The 22,651-nt window shown below is 39.8% G+C and overlaps 2 protein-coding genes across 5 annotated transcripts in view; one reads left to right on the forward strand and one right to left on the reverse strand.

The window, feature by feature from the left end:
* The window catches only part of KCNT2 (potassium sodium-activated channel subfamily T member 2), a 114,600-nt gene extending 108,627 nt beyond the window's left edge, over positions 1-5,973 (reverse strand). Inside the window, exon 1 of one of the 3 annotated variants that reach the window (XM_068199586.1) lies at positions 5,578-5,968. In XM_068199586.1, coding sequence (XP_068055687.1) covers positions 5,578-5,672 — 95 coding nt within the window. In that variant the 5' untranslated portion in view covers positions 5,673-5,968. Of the gene's footprint in view, positions 1-5,577 lie in introns of all 3 variants that reach the window. The other 2 variants (XM_068199587.1, XM_068199588.1) reach the window with 2 other exon arrangements.
* Positions 5,974-12,088: 6,115 nt separating this feature from the next.
* The window catches only part of CFH (complement factor H), a 31,184-nt gene continuing 20,621 nt past the window's right edge, over positions 12,089-22,651 (forward strand). Inside the window, exons 1-4 of one of the 2 annotated variants that reach the window (XM_068199584.1) lie at positions 12,089-12,230; positions 19,376-19,561; positions 21,309-21,414; positions 22,117-22,193. In XM_068199584.1, the coding sequence (XP_068055685.1) occupies positions 12,158-12,230; positions 19,376-19,561; positions 21,309-21,414; positions 22,117-22,193 (442 nt within the window). In that variant the 5' untranslated portion in view covers positions 12,089-12,157. Of the gene's footprint in view, positions 12,231-15,335; positions 15,596-19,375; positions 19,562-21,308; positions 21,415-22,116; positions 22,194-22,651 lie in introns of those variants that run through there. The other variant, XM_068199585.1, reaches the window with a different exon arrangement.

The following is a 22,651-nucleotide window of genomic DNA, read 5'->3' on the forward strand; positions in this document are numbered from 1 at the left end:
CAAAGCAAGATAAATTTGACAATATCTGCTCAAGTCCTTTTATTTGTAGCCTCTGTTAAATGAAAGAAGTCCTGTAAGCTAACATGTTTTCTAAAATGAGGACGCCAAATTGACTAAAGTATTTATTGAAGGAAAGAGGAGGATTATTTTGAAGAAACTGTAACAGAATTTTCTTTTGAGGAAATTATAATGGAATTTTTTTACAAGTTGAATCTAGACTCAGTTGTTTTAAATCACTTGAATCAGAAATGTGTGGGCTTTTTATCCCTTTTTAGTTTAACAATCTCAGGTGATTTCCAAAAGGAAAGGCAAAGGAGGGAAGGCTTCACTCACTAATTCACACCATGACAAATGACTGTTAAAGTGCCTTCTGAGATTTACAGTGGGGAGCTGTTCCTTGAAAGTCACCAGTCAACATGACAGCCAGCAGGATACAATTGTCCAAGTGATGTGTGGAGGTGTTCTGTATTATGTGAATCTCCTTCCTTTCCAGATAGGTGGTAATGTGCATTTATGCAGAAAGCACACCAGAATGAGGGCTGATTTTAATGTAATCCTATAAGTACTCAGTGTAAGAACAGTTCTTTCACAAAGGTAAAATTTAGCTCTATAGTTTTAAAATTAAAGTATATACTGTAGCAAAATGACTCAAATTTTAATCTCAATGCAGAAGTAGGATTTGAAATGAATTTCCAGTACCAGTTAATGTTCTTGTTATATCTGTACAGAATAGAAAAAAAAATTACAGAATTGGAAAATGTAAATTTCTGTTCCATGACTGAAATTGTAAAAATATCTTGCAGCAGCATATAGAAAAGTTATGAAATCGGAAGCTTTGAAGGTGGGGGTTGGACTACCCACAAATTATCTGTTCATATTGTTTCCTTGGACACTCCAACTGCCAAACCATTGCTGAACAGTTCAAGACATTTTTGTCAGAGCAGGCAGAGGAGAATTTGAATAGTTCATCAGAATAAGCAGTCATGCTTCAATGGTGGGAAACATTCCTGTCTTGCTAGAATTCACTAAACCAAATGCAGTTTTTATATCTTCAAGAGCTTCTAAAGAAAGGATTAAATGTCTGGGCATAAATGATTTAAGAAATGTGAGGTAAACTGCAAGATACTAAAGACCTTAATAAAAAGGCAGTGATATGGAGAGAATGCAAATACTTTTAACTTAGAACTCCTTCTTTACACCTCTATTGTGCTGTGGTTTGGCTGTTTTGAAGCACGTGGTAACTATTTATGTACACAAACACCTCTTCATTGTAGCTTTCCCAAACTTACACGGGAACTTAAGAATAAACATCCTCTTTTATCCCCTCCTCTCAGCAACTGACCAACGATGAACATGCCACCTCTTCACCAGGTAGGGTGTTTTCTAATTTTATTTGTGCTGCTTTTCCACACAGCTGGTAAGAATAAGGACTGATGATCAGTATGGTTATGAAACATTTCATTGCATAATTTACTACTACAATCACAATTTAGTGAAATCTGGCTGAATTAGCAGGTGAATAATTGTGCTAATCACTGAGTTCCCCCTTTATTTCTGCTCATTTCCCAGCAGCCAAACTGAAAGGTAAATTGCATTATGATGGTAAATAAAGGTCTCAGAATATCCAGCAAATCAAAACAGTCTGTTTCATTTTCAGATGCTTCCAATAATGAAAGCAAAATGTAATTTTCGCAAAGGGATATTAGCAACATTTACAGAACAAGTGAAAAAGTCAAGGATCCCACCTTCTCTTTACCCTTAGCCCAGTGGTATATTTCCATGGCCAGAGGAAACATGATCCATTGCCCTACTTGCCACAGAATGCACCCACTTGACACACACACATGCTCTAGCTGGGCTGATCTTTTGCACACTGTCTTGTAGAAGTGTTCTCCATATAAAATGAGCGTAGTGTAGCATCAAACATCATCTCCAGTTTTCAAAGGGAACCAGGTTCCTTTGAAAATCAAGCTTTGCAAAAACCAAAACTGATTTTAACATTCTTCTTTTGGAAAAAAACCCAAACCACTCAGCAAATTCAAGAATGCCAATGAATTATTCGAAATAGCTTTCTTACTGAACAAAATCGTTTGTCAAAGATTCAGCATGTTCTTCTGCACACAGCAACTTCTTTTATGAAAAATAATATACAATCCAATTTGGCGGTTTGTGGAAGATGACAGCCCAGAACCCATCTGTTACTGAAGCCAACTGCAAGGCTGGCTATGAATCTAAGCTATGAAAGCAGAATTTTTTGGAGGAGGGGACAGAAATGCAAAAGCAGTGAGATGGATGTTACTGTATTGAAGAAATACAGGTAAGGAATGAATCATGAACTAAATAGCTAAAAAAAAGAAAAGTCTGAGTGAAGCTTCACTACAGAAGTACCCAAGAAGAAAAAATAAAAAATAGAAAGTTGTCTTCAAACAGGTGGAGATGTAAGAACAAAATTCCTGAATGAGAGTTCTGTTGCAATCAGCTAAGCATTTTAGCACATGTGCATTTTATAAATTAACAGGAACATTTAAAAGAAATAGGGGATCAAACTCTCACCCTAAAGAAACATAACCATTAAGGTTTCAAAATTGAACTATGATTATGTCAGAAATATATCTTTCAACAAAAAGAGGAGAGGTCACATAATCTCAATCATGTTTATTATTAAATACTACCATATGACATATAATGGCAAACTATGCTATTAAAACTGATTTGGCAACACAGAATCCTAGATAAGAGGAGTAATTCCATCTCCTCTCCACTCTAAAAAACCAACAAGCATCTGAAAACCAGGAGATGGTTATCAGCATCTCTCAGCAAAAATCTAGCATTTTTCCAGAAAGGGCATAAGGGAAGGAGAAAAGAGATCCCCCAAGGATGAACAGACTGGGAAGATCAAAAAGAGAATGGAACTAAGACAAGACAGAGCTTGGCTGGTAAGAGACCTGAAGTTCACAGATCACACAGATGGAAAGCCCTTAGCAATCATCACACTGCCAGAGTTGAGAGCAAATGGAATTAAAAAGTTGCAGTGAACTGGAAACAGGCAGAAAAATATTTGCAGCATCTCAGCCAAAGTCCAATAACTAAATTAAACTATCTTGATCATGTGCAGCCATCCTATAAGGCTACTTTAACTGTGTTTCAGTATTCAGATATTCCATTCATAGTTAACATCCATTCAACTGAAGGGGTTACAAACTCCTTTATATTGCACACTGCTTAGAATAGAATACAAAGGCTGTGCTTCACCAAAACCAACCAAGAACCATTTACCTAAGAGTGCAAAGAAAAGACAATAAAGCAGACAAGAATAATATATATTTGTGTAATACCAATCTTGCAAACTAATAAGAAGCTGATCTCAGGGTCCCCATAGGTCTGCAATCTTTCTCGTTCAATATTTCCTGGAAGTATGTCTAATATTCTAAATATTCCATTTGACACTACTTCTATGCAAAGCATGCATGCTTTTTCTACAATGGATAGCAGCAATACTCCAGCAACATAGGAAGGAATGAATACTTCAGTATTACACATGATAGCCTCCAATTCAGGAAAGTAAGAATCTGGATACACAAACAACAGATACCACACAAGATCTTTGTAAGAATGGCTCTCGCTCAGTTACTGGAAAGCTGGTATCCAAAAACACTGCTATGGTAACTTGCAGAGCTGGAGGAGAGCGTGCTGCTATCACAGCCTCATGTAAAACACAAGCCTGCTTGCATTGTGGGGAATTCCCTGCACACCTTCCTACCACTGTGCAGCTGTGCCCAGCCTCTGCACAGACAGTGCATAAAGATGTAGAAAGCCATTGACATTTTTGTATTTCAGATAGTGCCAGAGATCTTTCTTGTAATGTTTGTTGGAGTATTAATGAAATAATTTCAACCGACCATTAATTTTTCACCAGTTTTTTGCTGCAGTTTTCAAATGGTAACCATGCTCTGGAAGACTTTTGTGCTATAATTCTGCTATCAATATTGTTTTAAGAATTATTTACTTTTATTTTGTTAAGTGCACATAGACCTGAAATAGACAATAGCTAAAAGGATGCTCTGGGTTGTGCAGTTACACTATTTGCTATTTGAGACTAGATCATGCTTCTTCTGTAGAGGTAACTTCATGAAGTGCAAGTCAAACAACTGGCATCTGGGAAGTGCTTGACAGAAGTTTAAACTAAAGGTGGCAAAAGTGTTAAGCCCCAGAATGATGCAAAAAGGTATACAAAGCATATTTTGTAAATTTTAGCCATCAAAACCCAAAGCAAATAAATGAAGCTGTTAAAATAAGAAAGGTTATGGAGATTTTTCCTATTCCAGTAGGAAATAAGATTCAGGTGTAAGAGGCTAAGATTACATTTTCTAAAATCTCAAAGAATGAGAAGTAATGACTACATTACATTATACTTATAATTTTTTAAACAGTAAAACCATGCTTTGAAAAACATACTATTTAACTCTCCATTATGTGGTTACAATGCTGTCATTTCCAACCAACAGCATTCATTTTTGTGACTATATTAAGATGTCATTAACCGTTTCATAACAGTCTGAATAAACAGCATTTGTTTAACTGCTTCAATGTAGAGCATATTCTTCTAAACAAAGGCAATATTTAGTTACATATTTGCACGGTCGTTTGATTATCCATAAGAATCCATATTTCCTTAGAAAAGTAGTGAAAATCTGAACAATGTAGGACAGCATTAAAATCAAAAGTTTCTGACTGCCAAGTTAAAGACATACTCTGACAATGCAAATAAATTGAATTAAAATCTATCCAATATGTTGCCAGTTTTACTTTTCTGACATTGGATTACAAGAGAGTGTTAGTACAAAGTGGATATGACACATAATTTTGCAAGATGGGATCATGTAATAGTCTCTTGAGACACAAGGTTGTATGGTCCAGCAGAGTGGAATGACGCTGGTGCTGTCCATGAACGCTGCTCATTCAACATTTTGAAACTCAACACACATTCACATGGTTTGCTTCTTTCTCTTAATGTAAAGGGTTCTTTGTTTATGGTTTTAAGGAAAACACTGACTTGAAACAAACAAATCTTTTTCTACCGGGTGTGATTAAAGACGCTGGCAGACTTGAAAGAATTCATAAAGGAATAAAATCATGGTAGTTGCGTCCGTGCCTAGGATCCCAGCACGGAAAGAAACTGCATGTGAAGCAGCCCGGGTATAGGACAACGAGAGCATGCTGTAATTAGCCTTTGGACAAACGGGAAAAGCATGTTTTGTTTGGGACGCTCCCTCTGCGAACGCTTTCACAGGGACACCGTCTCTTACCTGTCCTGCTCCTGCGGTGCGGCGGGGCAGGGCCAGGCTCCGCCGCCGGCGGGAGCGCTCCGCAGCCGGCGGGATGCCCCGCGCTCGCCCAGGGGCGCCGGCCCGGCTCGCCCCGGCTGCGGGCGGGGCGCGGCACCGCAGCCCCTCGCCGGCCCTCGCACCCATTCCCGGCAGACTTTCCCCCGGGGCCGGGCTCCCGCGGGCGGAGCTGCCCTCGGGGAGTGCTGCCCGGCCCCGCGACCCCGCCGGGGACACCGCGCCCCGCGCTCACCTGTCGTCGCTCTGCCAGCCCTGGTCGCCCAGCAGCAAGTCCCGAAAGCGGTACCGCGGCGGCAGCGGCGGCACCTCGCTGTCCAGGTCCACCATGCTGCCCGGAGCGGGAGGCAGGGGGCCGGCCGGGAGAGAGGGGAAGCCCCGCCGCGCCGCCCGAGGAGCGGCCGGACCCGCCCGGGCGTGTGGGGGGCAGCACCGGCGCGGCGGCAGCGGCGCGGGGCGGGCTGGCCCCGCACAAAGGCGCGGTGGGGCTGTCCCCGCGGTCCCCGGCGGCTCGGCGGGAGCCTCTCGGCCCCAGGAGCCAAGTCCCGCCCCGGGGGGAGGCAGGTGGCGGCGGGCGGCGGCCTCGGCGGCGGCGCGACCGCCCCCCGCCCACGCCCACCCTCGCAGCGGGCGGTGAGCGCGCCGCCGCGGCCCACAACAAAGGGCTGTGCCGCGGCCGGGCCGGCGGCACCGCACCGGGCTCGGCAGCCGCCTCGCCCCCCGAGCAGCTCCCTGCCTCCTCCCCTCCTCCCGGGGCTGCCTTAGGGGTGCTTTTCTGTAGGCCCCGAAACGTGAGAAACGGGCGTGTACCGCAGGTAGCGCCCGCACAGCCCGCTGTGTTGGTGACGCTGGGGTCATCTGGGCACGGCTGGGGCTGCCACAGCCTCGCCCGCTGCCCCGCGTTAACCGGGCACACCTGGTCAGCGCCGGCTCCTCGGGAGCGCCAGCTGCGAGCGGGCTAAGCCTTCGGTCAATTTCTGCCTCTGCGGAATTGCTCTTGGACGGAGCAGGTGGTGCAGGCCCTGTAAAAAAGAAAAACCACAGAGAAGTTGAACTATTCCCATGGTTGAGATTTGCAGGTAATGCCTGAAAGTGTGAGACGCTCTAAAAGTATTTTAGACATGCAGGATCGGCTCAAGTATGGCAGCCTGGAGTGCATCACATAGCAAAGTGCCCTGCTGAGAATCCAGCTCTGAACTCCATGCTGTGATGCAAAGATTTCCTCAGGTAACCAACAAGTAGCTCAATTCAGGACTCAGATTGTCTCTGCTGTTACAGTCATTGCATCTTTCCTTGCTTCTTTAGCACAGAGCTCTTAAGCACAGCTTCGGTGATTGCTGTTTCTTTAGAGAGCTGCAGTGTTGAGTCCCAGGCCCTATAAAACTCTGGGGTCACTGGAGTATGATGCTCACCCCTTTTCACAGCTTGCTCCACTCAGCATTTACAATGTGCTTCTCAGGAAGCCTTGTTAGGTGAGGCAAAACAGATGCACGTATGTGGCAAGAGTTCAAAGGTAACTTGCTCTTTGCTTTGGCTGATATAGGAAATAAAATAGTGAATTATTCTGCATCCATTTTCTTGCCAGTTTTACCATGCTGTGTTCTGAGGTCAGAGTTCTCTAAAAGTCTAATTTTTAAAAAAATCTTTCTTTGGAATATTTGTTATCCATTGCCCACTTTATTCTTAGCTGCTACTCCAGGTAAAGGAGCTCTCTCTTGTAAGAAAACATTGTTTCCTCTCTCTGCCTGAGTATCTTTCATCTTCCCAAAACATGAGATGGGGTGAAGCCTGTATGTTATAATGTTTTGTTATAAAAGCAAAGCAGTTAGGCAGACTGCAGTCCTTCTCTGAAGTCTATGAATCCTAGACTGGCTGGGGAATTAATGGTGTTTCTACTCTATCTTCTAGCAGCCTCGTTAATTTTTCCACCTGAATTGATTAATTTAACATGTGTTTTCATACTTGAGGAGCTAAGTAGCAAGAGAAGCTTTTGCTCTTTTTCTACCATGGAAATGCACTTCAGACAGGTAATAGCTGACTGGGAAATGAGCAACCTGGTGAGCAGTTGAGCAGAGCTAATAGAAAACAAACTCATTACTGAGGCTATAGTCATGCAATTTATACAGATGCTTAATTCTGTGCTCCCAAGTAATAGAAACTCTTGCAATGTAAAAAGTGTTTTTACATGTCTGACAGTATGATGCCTGATCCCTCTGAAAAGCTCTAAGTATATAAAATTGGGCAGAAAGAGGGTTTTGTCAGTTAAATCCAATATTTTGATTAGTAACTCAAAACACTTGGGCAACTTTTGTCTTCAAGCAGAGGAGCCACTGAGTCATCTGCTTGGAGACAGGTGCTGGTTATGAACCATTATACTGGGTCACTGTGCTCAGGCCAGGTGTTCCTTGTTAAGTGTTTGTGTTAAAGAAAAGCTGTGAGCCACACTCAGGAACAAATGTAGGTTTGTATTTTTGGGATGGTTCTGGCCCTGAGAAATGTCAGAAGCATCTGTGATCCTGCCTTAGGGAGTGAAAATAGACTTTAATCAATCAATTTTTTTCTGTTTGTCAAAGTGGGTACAGGTGGGTAGGTCTCAGTAGTTCTGACTCTGAAGTCTGAGAAAGAGAGGGCATTTAAGAACTGTGTATCTTAGTCTACTGCTAGTGAGTGGATTTAAATCCTGGATCACACTCAGGTACAGAAAGAGCAAAAAGAAATATTCGGTTTTTCTTTTCAGGTTAGCATATTTTTGATGGCATATAGGTAAAACAGACTGAAGCAATGCAAATGACTTCTGGACTTTTTGAACAATTGCAGTGTATATGGAGGAAACATAGGTTATTAATACTGTTCTTAATTCAAGCTGTTCTGCCCTTCTATCTAAATCTGAATTATTAAATCTTCTGTAATGAAGTAAATCAGATTATCAGATTAGGTTTTGATAGTTTGCTCAAAATGCTTGCAAGGTTCTCTTTAATCAGTTTGATTATTGACACTCACTGGGACATTCTTTAGTGATGGTATTGATGCCTAAAATTATTCAGGTAAAACAAAGCCAAACTTTATTGAAGGGAGTTAGAGGAGCATCTTGGCCATGATAAACTGCTCCATTTCAACCTCTGAATGTGTTGCTGGTCCTCAGCATTGAGGTGCTGTAATAGTCCTGCCAGATACAGTTCTGTCCTGTTCCCTCCGTTGCTCTTTGAATGTCTACCATGGCTCAGAGACTTGTCATCCCCAGCTGATAAGCTTATTGTTTTTTTTGCCAGCCATTGTTTTTATTCTCCTAAATAATAGTCTGAGGTTGGGGGAAGAAAGAACACCGGTAAATACAATTTTTTTAAACAAAAGGGTGAAGAAGGATGAGGAGTTTGAGGGGAATGCACAGAAATCCTTTTAAAGAGTTCTGTAACAGGAGTAGCTTGTATTTATTGTCCTTTCAGCAAGATAGTCTGGTATTGTCTGGATGGCATTTGGATAACTCGGTAGACATGCACAAGGCTCTTACTGTAAAGTGTAGTCTGGGCTGCAGTGGAAAATGGTCAATGGAAATTCTCTCTGAAGATTTTGTGTGGTTATTTTTTTATTTGTCTGTTGGTGTTACTAAAGGGTTAGGCAGACTGAAAAACTTGTTGGCTAAAAAAAATAAATTGAGCTCATTTTGAGGTTTTTTTCCCAAGTCTCTTCTTTTCTTAATTTTTATTTTTCTTCCCCATAATTAAGAAGCATCTGGATGTTTGTGTTGCTATTGGGAACTTTGGAACTCTCACATTTCTGCCAGGTGATTAGTTCTCACTCAAGTATGTCTGCGTGGCTTTGGGTTTAAGGCTAGAACAGAGAACTAAGGTACTCTCAGTGCTGGCAGTCCATAGAACAGTTCTGCACCTTTGGGAGCTGAATAGAATATTTAGGAACTCAGCATTCAGAGTTCAAAAATTATTTGGGGTTTAGATTAGTAAACTGTACTTCATTAGTCTTTTATTTACTTAGGCTGCAGTTTCATTTCCAAAATAGATTGTAGAAAAAGCATCATGACTATATCTGTTAAGAAGTACCTAGATGGAAGTCTGAAGAGTCCTTGCTGATAGATATTTCTTACATCAGAAAATTGAATTTCAGCCTTAAGAAAGGTATACTTCTCAGTTAGAAAACAACATTGTTTACTTTTTAAAGAAATTTGTTACCATCTCTTTTTTTTTCCCGGGGCTTTCAGACCATCAACTGCAAAAGCAACCTCAAATCTGAAGTACAGGTGCCTTATCAGACTAAAATTGGCTGTTCTAGCTGAGTCTCAGCATCCTGGAATCTGAATGGATCTGAGAGGTTAAATCAAATCAGGAGCAAAAAACTAGTGAGAAGTGTGTTTTGAGGACACTCCCTGTTTACGTACCTTGGTACAGGATTGTTATTTAATGATGTGGAGTGTAGGACTAAAGGCTACATCAGTGAATGTCTGAATGGGTTTTAACTCATTGACAGCATTTTTGAATTTTTAAAACTACTGCACACTCATAATCCTTATCAGTAATGAACCTTGACCAGGATGCCAAAGGGGGCATTGAGTTGGAGGAGGGCAAAATGACCTGGAAGTTGTATAGCCTCTGGTTTACCTTTACGCAGTATTCGTGCTTGTTGAGGCTGATGGAAAGCAAAGGGATGTTGCTGAGCAGTGCTACACAGCATTTCGAGATGGTCCTCTAAGATCCTTACCTCCACAATATCTTGTTCTTGCACATTTTCTTCATGTAATCTAAAACACAATTTCTTAGGCCCATTTTGTGTGTCAGTTACTGCTGGGTAAGGGCAGCATGTTTTATCTTCTCCATTTTTGTGACCATAACACCAAATCTGCTAGATCAAGGAGTAGCTGTTTATTTCCATTTCAACTCCAACAACTGCATGGGCTCTGCCTTATTCTTTTGTGTCATTTCCTATTCAGATGATTACTTGCATCTTTCCCTAACAGCCTCTGTTCACACACATTATAATGTGAAAGCATCATCATTTTCTTACTTCTCCCTTGCTGCAAAGGAATTGTCACTGCAATCCCACTCTTCTCTTTCACATCCCTTTCTTAAAAAGGACTTGCTAGAGAGTGAGGGCAATGTGAGCTTATTGGGTTTGTTCTTTTTTTGTTTCCCAGTTTAAGTGTACTGTTGTTATACCTTACAGGATTTTTGGCTTTTGGGGATAAGGCCCATTTTTGGTTTATTCTCAATTTTACAGTGCAGTATGGGGGTGGGGTCTGAGTTTTACCATAGCATAAAAATGACAGGGTAGCCCAGTAAGTTTCTGCAGAAAGAAATGCTTGTGTCACCTCCTTGCTAGGTAGCTGGATCATATGCTGGACTAGTAACAGGGAGAGTTGATGGTAACTTTAATTGTCCTTTAGGAAAGTGCAGCCATTGGGGGAATGCTACTGATATGTAATAAAACTTTGAAAAAAATCATAAATTTTTACAATCTCCAGACTGCTCCATGTTGTTTTGTTTTGGTTTTTTTTAGGACTATTTATTTCTAAGCAAGTCTTGCTGTTCTTATATACCTTTAAATCTTTATTTATCCCATTTACTTTTTATCATCTATTTTGCACATCTCTTTATTTTATTGTCTGATATACCTTCCAGAGTGCAATGCTGCAATGTTTGGGATGGTTTAAACTTCAGGGGAAAAAATGTTCTTGGAGTCCTTCTATCTTTCCACTTGATGCCTGTTTTTTTTTTTAAATGGCTGTGCAGTAGCAAACTGTTCTGCTGGCATGAAAGGTTTGATAGTGATTCAGAAACAGTAACAGACTGAAATAGCCCAAAGTGAGAACAGAGTTTTAAGGTCACTGTAAAACTCCAAAGCTAGGACAGAAAGCAAAATGAGGGATTTCAAATTTGATAATTCCTCTGAATGCATTAAAAAAGAAAAGGGAAAAAAAAAAAAAAGGTGTTTTCATGTATCTTAATAAACTGCAGTGTTGGTAGGCAGAAGGCATGTTCTCCATAGCCCAGTGAGCAGGACTCTGCACTGCAAGCATGATCTTTAGAGAGTTGTTAGAGACACAGGGCATCCAATCTGACCTGATCCTTTTATTCTTCTGTGCTAAACCATCAGAGAACAGATCTGAAAGGAACAGTGCACACTTCAGGGCCACCCAGGCCCTGGTGCACCCCGGCCCTCTGGTGTCTGCGGTGACCTGGAAAGGAGCTGTAGGAACAAGAGAGCAGCAGCACTGCGTCATGGGGAGAGCAAGCTGCTGGGAAACGGTGATAACCTGGGAATTGCCTTCCAGTAAATCTTCACTTGCTGCGAGTAGGAGGACTTACTTCTTTTAAAAGTAGGGTTACTGACAGCTGCTTTTATATAGGAGAACATCTTTTTTTTTTTTTTTTTTTTTTTTTTTTTTTGCAAAGAACACCTTTTCAAGTAATTTTCACTTCACTTTCGAGTATAGAGCACCAAGGCAGGAGAATGAGGTGGTACTTAAATACAAGTAATCAGAAGTGGGTTTATATTACTTTTAGAATTGGACATGATATATCTCCTGTCTAAGCACGTGCTGGTATCTAATTTACCTTAGAAGAAGCTGAAGGAATATTCCTAAACAATTCCTAATACTGTGTTTCTGTTTGCAAGGATGCTCCCATGACCCATTCTTGATAAAATGGCCTGAAGAGCAACAGCTGTTAAGACAGGAATGCAAGTTCAGGCATCCAAACCTGTCTGAGAGTGCCTGTGCCACAGCTGATCCTGTTAAAGGGGATGGTGAACCCCTAGGGAGTTACCAAGTGAGTTCTGAAATAAGGGAAGGGCCAATTTGCAAAGAAATGTATGGGACAAATGAAATTGTAACAGGAGGAAAAACAGTGGGAATGGAGCAAGTGGTCAAAACCAGAAGAGGTGGGTTTGACACTGTTTGTTGTACTTTCAGCGTCTGGCATCAAAAACTCTGTGTGGACATTCCAGCAGCCTTCATCCAGCTCGGGCAGTGACTGGGCAGGTGGGACAGGCAGCTGGGGGTGTGGTGTTTCCTCCCTGCAGTGTCCATTAGCAGGTGGTAAGGAGCAGAAAAGTACACAATAAGTACCCACATCTCCTACAGGGGTACCTGTGAGAGGGAAACTGTGTGTATAGCTGCGGGTGGGTGGGTGCACAGCTTTGTGGGCATGATTAGAATTTTGGGGGATTAGTGAAGAAAGGTTCTTTATTTGTTAGGTGTTGATTAACATTATCTTTAACAGTGTATTGCCCATACTGAACCTGAAAGTATATTTCACTGATTGCCAGTTAATTGTGTTCTATTAATAAATCAATAAACCAGTTTGATTATGATTTGGTTTAAATGAAATAAAGTGAGCATTTTTTCCCTGTCACACCCTTAGGTTGTGATTGTAGCAGTTAAGTGATGTGTTAATGTAATTATGAGTCACAGAAGTTGTGTGCCAGTGGGAGGAGAGACAAATGTTGAGGTTGCAAAGACAATCTCACTATTAATACAGTGGGATAGAACCTTTTCATGACAATTGTTGGGCAAAGCAGTGGCTGATGCTTCTGTATGCTCTAATGAGGTCATTAAACTCAAGTGTGACAGCAAGCATGCTGTTAAAACATGCTGGAATTATACTGGCCAGGGATGCTATTTCAGCTGTGGCTAATTAAGCTCCTATTACCAGTAATCATTAGTCCCCTACAGAATACATTGACTTCCTGAGATCCGTGTTCCTAACACAAAATGGCTTCCAAACACTGGTCTCAGAATTATTCTGGTTTGGACAAACTCTCTGAACTTTGATGTTAAGCCTCCATGTTGAGTAAGGAACTAATAAAAACCTGAGTACCTTATTCTGATCTCACACTGACTCTGCTTTGTGGAGGAGTTTTGGGCAAGATAACTTCCAGCCTGTACTTTCCTATGATCTCACACCTTGAAATGCAGTTTTGCTCGTACAGGGAATATGTGGTGATATTGTGGCTGTCAGGCTGTGTCCACACCAGTATATTGAGTGCAGTCACACTAGTACTCAAAGCAGTAGCTCTGCTTCCTTAGATGAAATCCAGCTGCTCTTGGTTGCATAACTACTTTGATGTTTCTGCCTTTCTTATGAGTAGGCGGTAAACTCTAAAGAGGAGGTTTTTTTCTCCTTGCCTTAGAGGTCCTGAGGCATGGTTTATCTGTATGCTCTGTTTTGGTAGAGACTGGAGGTGGTTAAACCAAGTGAGACCCAATTAAAGACAATAGATTTTGAACTGGTAGCCCATGGAAGAGGTGAGGAAAGAAAGTTTAAGCTCCTGATTCTATTTCCATTTGCCTAGGGTAAGTTTAATTAATGACCTAAGAAGGTCACAAACCCAGGACTGGAAAGGACTGAGTCTGGTCCCTTACTTTGTGATTGAAGATGGTTTTTTTTTGTATAGGCCTATGTTATATGTATACAAATATTGCTTCAAAGCTTTACCAGTTGAGTCTTCTAATTTTCAGTTAAAATTTGTTCATAGACATTTTATATTATATTATATTTTATCTGTTTTTGCATGTTTATCTTTTAGCTTAAATAGTTTTAGCAATGCCCGTATTTATAGAGAGCAGTCAGGAAATTTGTGATACCACTTGCAGTTGTGGTTCAGCTATACCTGAAAGTATCTTTGACTGTATTTCAAGCCCTTAATTATTTGTCAAGTGGTTTAATAACCCAAAAGCAGTTTGAGCTTCATCACATCAGACTATTTAATACTTAAAACTGGAGAAATTGCAACTTTGACAGGTGCGTGAAATATCCGTTTACAGATAAGGTGTGCACCAGTAACTGTAAACGGGATGCAGATCGATCATCACAGGGTCATGGAGCACGGTGAGAGTTCCTTCTCCATAGGAGTCATTTGTCAAGGGGAAGGGAAAGGAAGAGACATTTTGCTCTCTGAAGTAATTTCTGTAGGACAAACAGCTGAATGCCAGTTTTACTAAGACTGTTTTTTAGAACTGGTGACTGAAAGCACAGTCCAAAGTTAAAAAAATATTCCACTTTTAAGAAGAGAAAAAGTTTTAACTGTTGTAAATGCTGTGGAATTCAGATTTGATTTGAGATCTGTTCTGTAGACACTCGTTTTTATCCTATAGCAGCACACTAACTCAGTTAGTGACTTTTAAGGATATGTTATGTGGATTTTTGGAAACATATACAAGATGGATCTGTGTGTACCCCATCCAGTCAGACATCACCACTGTGGGGCATCTGGCCTGGAGCTGTTTTATGTCCACCTCCAGCACTTTGTACTATTACTTTTTTTTTTTTCCTCCCTAATTCTCAGTCTCAATCCTCTTCCTATGATCTATATTTCCACTGGAGAGCACTTGTAAAGCCAAAACAGTTCATGAAACTATTGATAAGACTGTTGCTTACATAGACCCATGGGAAGTTCCTTTGTTAGGCATATATATATATATATATATGTATGTATGTATATGTATATATGTATAGATATCTATGTTCCTTTTTGCATAATTTTATATTTTTCTTTGGAAGGTTCATTATTTGTGTTACACTTCATTCAAGTATTCCATCTTATCATTTCTCATGTGATACTGAAGTGCTTCAACATCACCTGGGCTTATTTAATGAGGAATATGACCAAATACATTTCCTTTGCTGTGGGTAGTTGGTGATCTTCTGTAAGAATCAGTGAGTAACCCCTTAGTCACTCTGTACTTTGCCTGCTTTTTATTTTGATTGTTTGCAACATATATTTTGAATTATATGTGTAGAGAAGTTCATTTTTACACACAATTAACATGAATTTGTTTTCTAACTAAGCATACAACACACAAGGAATTGCAAAATAATTTATTTGTACAACTTTTAGATGTCAAAAGACATAACCTTCTATGATCATGGAAGGGATAATAATGGGGGAAAAAAAGTGTGATGTAGAAACAAGCAGACCACAGGGAAAGGAATGTGTCGACCTAAATTGCCAGGAATTTGTTTATTTATTCATTTAGCAAGGTTTAGAGAGGGGGTTTAAAAAAAAGAAACACTTGTGTGTTGCAAGAGGTTTAGGGGAAGTGACTGCTGAAATCAGAGTATAAATGTTTTGCAAGGTCAGTCCATGGGCCAGTTAAGTAAAAAAGCAGTGGAAATAACACAAAGTAATGAAAAAAAGTAGGCTACAATACTGGATGTGTTTGCTGAGGTTTTGAATCTCTAGGATGTCGTTCCTGGGCTATGCCGCTCTGCTCTTGTGTTGGATGCATTGTGCTGCAGAAAGAGGTATGTTTTAACTCCTCTCTTAGAGTGTGTGTGAAGGTGGTAACTAAAGCAATATGCAAAGGCATTGTAGGTTTTTTCATGAACTTCTCACAATAATTGACATTTCTTCTGGCAGCATTTAGCACCTTTAGTATTTAGTGTCCTGTCATAGGATTACTTCCACCTATTTATTTTGCTGTTATTAATCTGTTGCCCAACTTTTCAAATGGTTTATATCACTATAAACTGGAGCCAGACAACTAATTTTCTGTTAATTATGTTTGCTAATTATTCTAGTATCTAAAACCAGGAAGCAGCTGGTAGATTAAAAAGAAATGCACATTTATGGAATATTTTGTGTCTGTCTGGAGTAAGGTGATCTGAGGAAGATGAGTGATTGCTACATTGACTGAAAATCTTTTAATATATCTATTGACTGACTGGTTTTAGTCTAGGAAAGGAGATAAATATATACAGGTATGCTTTTTCATGTTCAGAGAGGTAGCTATGTATCTTTTCAGAAACCGCTGATGTTTTCTGTTTCTCTGTTCCATGTATTTTTCTTGATTTGTGTTTATATTATTTAGTATATCCTTAAGTTAGTTAATTTGTTTGCTTTATGTCTTAGTTTCTTGGCATAGAGCGTTGGGCAGAGGGTACTGTGTGGTTTTGAGCTAGTATGTCTTTGCTTGGTTCAGGATGGTTTTAATTTTAGTTGAAAGTTATGAAGACCTTATTAATCAAAAAGATCCAATGGATTTTACTACAAAAACCTGAAAAATCAGGAAATTAAAGGAATGTCCTGTCTTAATTAAATATAAATAATTATTGCCTCAAAGCAATTAATAGTCTAATTTGTTTGCAAAGAAGTGCAGAAAAGCCCTGGAATTTGAAACTAAAGTTTGCCTGAATTTGCACTTTGTTTTCACAATTCTTTCTTTTGGTGAGGGAGATTGGAAAGAAATGTGAATTCAGCAAAATTTGATTTATCCAGGACTACTATTACCATGGGTCATGCAGGATTCTTGTTTTAGCTTCATGCTGAAAGTCTGTGAGAGTTGTGAAAAGTCTTCTGAGAGCTGGGTTTTGCACAAGGACTGAAAGCCACTTGCACCTGGATTTGTAATTGTGCTTGTACTTTTTAGAACCTGCTACCAGCATATTGTTGGCAAAAAAGCAGCTTGAGCTATTTCTAACTGAGGTCAAGTCACATGTAAATAGTGAATGAGTAATTCCAGCTCTCCTGGTCTGTCAGGAAGGAATTTGAAGGTATCCATTCTGTGCATGCTTTTTAATATAGAAATAAAACCCTTCGGTATTGGTGAGTGCCTGATGGAATTAATGTAGTTTTGAAGTACAACCTGCCAGCAGATCTCTTCACCTCAAGCCACTAAGAAACTGCATACACACACACACACATAGATGTGTATATATATCTATACACACACATACACATACTCTGACACTTGATGGTAACACATAGTTTAACATCAGGGCAGGAGTGGGGAAGAGTCGAGATAAAACGTGAGACCCAGCAAATCTTAGTAATGGTGAAGAGACTAAGGAGATGATCTTTCATCACGGGGAGGGGGGTTTAATGTAAGCAAGAAAGAGTTAAGAGGCTCTTTCATACCATAAAAATATGATACAATTCAGAGGGAGGAATAGAGAAGCTGTCACTATACTCAATAACCTATTTTTTAAATTATAGATTTCAGTGTGCGCTCTCAGCTTGCAAACTGAAAGTGCAATTCAAACAAGGTATAATTAGAAATATGTGGATTTAGAAACATTCTTTTTCTTGCCATTGAAAAGAACTTTTTGGGTAAACTAACAATTTTTAACACATTTGAAAGAACCAGCTAGAGGATTCCTGTTCATTTTGCTTATTCCTACATTTCGCAAAGAAATGTTGATAGAATTTGAATCTGTCTTTTTCTTGCTAAAAAAATCCTCTCCTACATTTTTTAGAGTAGCCTAGTACCCTCTAGTGCACAGAAATGATAATTTTTATTCAGATGTAATCATTCATAGGAGGGAGAATACTTATCAAAGTAATTGGAAAAAACAGGTGTGGGCACACTCTTGCTTTAGCATATCAGCAGTATTGTCAAAGCTTGTCTAATTCTTCTGGCTACTTAAAACAGCCAAACTAAAGTTACTAAAGCTCAAAATTAACATTATTTTCAAATTACACAGTTTCAAATTACGTGGTTTTTTTTCTTTGCAACAAATCTTTTTTTTTTTCCATTTTAAAAACCATATTATAAAATTATGCCTCTAATTTGGTCAGTACTCCCCTGACTGAAATACAACAAATGACTTCTCAAGGGTGTGTCTTTGTAAACTCGAGTAAAACTCACTTTCCCCGCTTTGGGATTTCTAACACAAAGTGAGCAGATAAAATACACCTTCTTCCACAGCAGTTACTTAATATGTGGTGTCATCTCTGCAGTGCAATTCAGTGAGCTTTAACTCCACATCTCTCACATGAGGAAAGATCCCGAAGATTTTTCCCATAGTCCTATTTCCAGGCAGCACCTAGACAACCCATAGGAAGATTTCAGTGAGAATACTGCTCTTTTCTCAACCCCATGGCTGTACAGCTAAAGTGGGGAGAGGACATTTGTGCCAGGTCTCTGCTGAATAATGCATCTACTCACCAAAGGATTTCTCTCCCTGGTGGACATTTCTTCTCCCATTTACTTTCTATACAGAGATTTCATTCCTTTTCCAAGGCTTTATTCCTCAGGGCTTGTTTTATTTATTCCTGATGAATGCTCACCTTTAATGTTCAGATGGAAAACAGAGTTCATTGCATTTAATTAGCTAGGCTGTTCAGACTCTGTTACTCTGTTCAGCTTCCAAAATGTGTACATTTCAGTCACCCAAGCACCAAAAATTAGTCACTGAAATTAGGGAAATTATTTCTTGACAAAATCATTTAGTCTTTCATTAGCAGTTCCCAGCTTCTTTCCTCTTTTGTCTGACTTTTCTCATTCTCAAGCTGTTGAGGAACTTCTTAATAAAATTAATTCAGGTTCATTTGTTGTAGTTCATATGGACTTGGCTGTACATTTCATGTGCACTAAAGAAGGCCCAGAAAGGAGCTTTTGGGCAAGGACTTTATAATATTGAGCTAATAAGAAATACCAGACACCACTATCCACTCCCCAAACTGAGTCAAAATGCCTGGAAGCTAAAGGTCGGAGTGAATACCCAGAATTAATTATACTGTGTAATAAGGAACTTGTAAGTAACAGGAGGAAATAAGTTTTGGAATAGCAGGTGATCTGAGCCTGGAGAGGAAGTTTAGGCAGTGTAAAGGTGTGAGAAGGCTTGGCAGAACTTAATCAAATGACATGTGAAACAATGTCAGTAAAGGTAGTGGTGGGTGGAGAAGAAAATAGTTGGAAAGGGAACTCCAGAGTGCACGGAGTTGTTCTCTGTGGCAGTGGAAGGACAGGCCTGGAGCAGCTCCTGCAGGTGGAAGGGCAGGAGGTGCCTGCGGTCAGAACCAGTGCACTGATCTCCTCTCAGGCTGTGGAAGTAAATCTGTTTCATGAACCGTCACTGTCCTGGGTGGTTCCTTGGCACCTGGCTGTTCCTGTGTCCTTCTAAATGTCTAGGCACATTCCTACAATATGGATCCTTGTCACTTTCCTGTTTTGTGCTGATTCAGTAGAAAACATGCTGATCACAAATGGCCCCAGGATTTCTTGCTACATTTCCTATTGCAAGACTGTTTTGGTCTTTGTAGCAGGTACTTCACTCACCAATGTTTTTATTTAAAATTTTTAGCTTGTGAAGAACCTCCTCCTAGGAGGGTAAAAGAAGTGCCTACTAAAAGATGGAACAACCCTCCCTATCCACATGGGACTCAAGCGACGTACAATTGTCGGCCTGGATATATAAAAATTGGAAGAATTGCATTTCAGTGCATTGATGGAGCGTGGAAGCAGCTGGCCCCAGTGACAGAATGCAGAAGTGAGTATTTATGCAAAATATCTGCAGACATTTGATCTGGCAGACCATATTCCTTACCAGTGATGTCAATGTGAAATTGTACCTTTGCTCGTAAATTACTTGTTTCTGCACTCTTTAAAATATCACCTAAAAAAGGATGTGTATGCAAGTGAATTTTTAAGTTCCTTTTCTCCAGATCAAAGGATTTTTTTTTTATTTTACAGAAGATCTTATTCTAGACCAGCCTTGTTAACCCAATTTACATTATTAAAATCAATTATTAAGTTCTTAGAAGTTTGCTTTCCAAAATTTTTAGTCTAAGCAGGATAAAGCACAAATCTAATTTCTGAATGCGAGTCAAGAGACAGCTTATTCAACTATTTCTAGGAAAGATATCATTTCTTGCAAGTGGGAAATTATTTTTCCCTGCCTTTTCTTTTAAGCTGTATTTCACAATTAGGCTGAGAGCTGCTATTTATTATCTCTAGCATACTGTGCTGAGCGTTTTCAAGCATCTCACACCCTCATACAGAGTTCATTACTGAAGAAATTGAAGTTTGTTATCATTAGTCAGTAGATACTTCTTTTCTGTAATAAATGAGCTTTAAACACAACGGAATTTTAGAAACAAGGGGTTATGATTGGGTATCTAATATACAAAATTTTTACTAGTACAATATAAATATTTGATTTGAGACTATAAATATAAGTCCTGGGTGTTGTTCAAACAGAGATTGATGCACACCGTGAGTAAGAATTATTAAGTCACTAATAGCTTTTTTTACATTTCTGACTTATTCTCTGTGTCAGTGTTTAGATTTCGTTGTGTAACTAGTGAGGGAACACGGGCCTATCCAAAATTTGGTTTGCAGCATGTTTTAGCAAATGCTGCCACCCAGTGAGCAGCTGCTGCCACGAGCAAGGAGCGCGCGGGGACAGAGGAGGGGATGCTCAGCCTGGGGGAACACGGTCCCTTGGCAGGACAGAAGACAGAAACATTGATCAGGAGTTTCCATTTTCTCTAAATCCCACTGCAGCAGGTTTAGGGCCTGCTCAAACACATCTTCATTGATAAAAGCAGAGGATGTTGTTAGGCCCCAAGAATTAAATTGCCTTGCTTGACAAGAATCAGGAAAGATTTCTGCTGAGGAGGGGTAATAGGTTTCAGCTATGCAGTTTATTTTGCAGTCCATGTTATGAGATCAGAAGAGGATGAGTGAGAGTGTTCATCTTTGCCACTCTTTTGGGAATCCGAAGCAATGAGCTAGGGCCAGGCCATAAGGAAAATCCTGTGGGGAGCTTTGAGCAGCAGGCACTAAGGACCAAAATAACTCCCGTGGCTTTAGGTAGCCTCACTTCACTCAGCACAATCCCCAGCAGACTGAGGAAATTTCATTTCTGATCATGAATGGATTCTCTTCTGGAGGCTTTGTATGAAAATTTCCATAAATTTGTCATAAAACTGAATATGAGTTCAGCCTTTTTAAAAGACTAAAACATGCTAATTTGTTTTTTTGGGGTTTGTTGTAGGTAGGTTGGTTTTGTTTGTTTTTTAAAAATAAGCATACTCCAGTATGTTATCATTGAAAATTATGAAAGTAGTGATAAAAAGGAAATGTTAATCAAACTTATGCTGAACATTTCTGAATTTTTGAAAGCCCCTAAAGATCCATACTCACTACTAATCACTGGAAAAATGCTGTCTTTCTCATTTTCACTTTCCTATGTATGGTATAAGTAAGGCTTTTTCCCTTTTATTTTCAACCAGATAAACCCTGTGGACATCCTGGAGACACTGAGTTTGGTTTCTTTGAACTTACCAGTGGTAGTGAATTTGTTTTTGGTGCCAGAGTTGAGTACAGATGTAATGATGGGTAATACTCATTTAATTTAATGTATGGTAATTAACATAAGGTGCTAATTATACTGTCAGTTATACATTTGTTCTCTGTAATACAGCTTACTAATATTAAATGCTCGCTTATGTGTTGTAAAAAATGTTTGAAGGAAGACATTTCTGGCAGACTCACTAACATGTCTTCACTGAATGCTTGAAAGAAATTCTCTATCCATCTTCTCCAGTGAAAACTGCGGCAAGTCAAATACATGGTATTGTGCCTGTGTCTGGATATTTTCATCCTGAAAAGCAAATCATTTTTGGTACAGTGCTTTAGCCATGCTTTTGCAGTTCTTATGTTACTGGAATCTAGCCTGAGCTCCACAAAGAGTTCTAAAATCAATATTCTCCTTAATCCCTTAAGTTCCTCACTGTCATTTCAGAGTAGCTGTCCTTCCTCTGAGTGCATTTGTTATGTAGCCAAAGCTTGCTGTCTCTGTAATGGAGAAGCCTTCTTCCTTATTTCTTCCTACTCTCTGATTTGATTTGATATTTTTTCATATGCAATTAAAGCACACAGGGAAAATGCAGGTAAAAAAATACTCAGTGCTGTTACATTTTGGTTATACTATGCTGGAACACCTGAAGCCATCTTCCTTTGCTTCAAAAACAGCAGCACTGTTGTGTCTGTCACATAACAAAACTGTATTTTAGCATTTTTTGCTTTTTATTTGTTAAGATACCAGATGCTCAGCCAAAGGAATTACCGTGAGTGTCAGGCAGATGGATGGAGCAATGACATCCCTCACTGTGAAGGTAAATGGAGTTTGACATTAAATTCTCTATTAAATTGTCTTTTTATCTGTCTGATACTATCTAAAATAGTCTGTGATTGCTTTAGTAGTATTAATTCATCTATGTTTAAATTCAAATTAGGGAGCAGAGAAGCAGAGAAGTGATGTCTCAGCTCTTTTAGTCCAATGAGCTTTTGTTAAAAGCCCTTCACAAAGTGGAGTCCTGTCACTTCCAGACTGGCTTAAAGCTCTGCCTCACCCAAAAGCCCTGACAGAGTAGCTGCATGGTTGCAAATGGTTGCAAATGGCATTTGGGATGATGAGTTTCAAACCAGTGTGAAGGAAGGCATGTCTGTTTTCTAGCTGCTTTCCTCCATCCTTGTGAACATCCTAAGAATTAAGATTTTGTTAAGGTCTCCCTATTAGCATACTAATGTGGAAGACATTCAGTAAGCAAGAGTGAGAGCAAGGGGGACACAG

The sequence above is a fragment of the Anomalospiza imberbis genome, chromosome 9 (genome assembly GCF_031753505.1).
Source record: "Anomalospiza imberbis isolate Cuckoo-Finch-1a 21T00152 chromosome 9, ASM3175350v1, whole genome shotgun sequence".
NCBI classification, from domain to species: Eukaryota; Metazoa; Chordata; class Aves; order Passeriformes; family Viduidae; genus Anomalospiza; species Anomalospiza imberbis.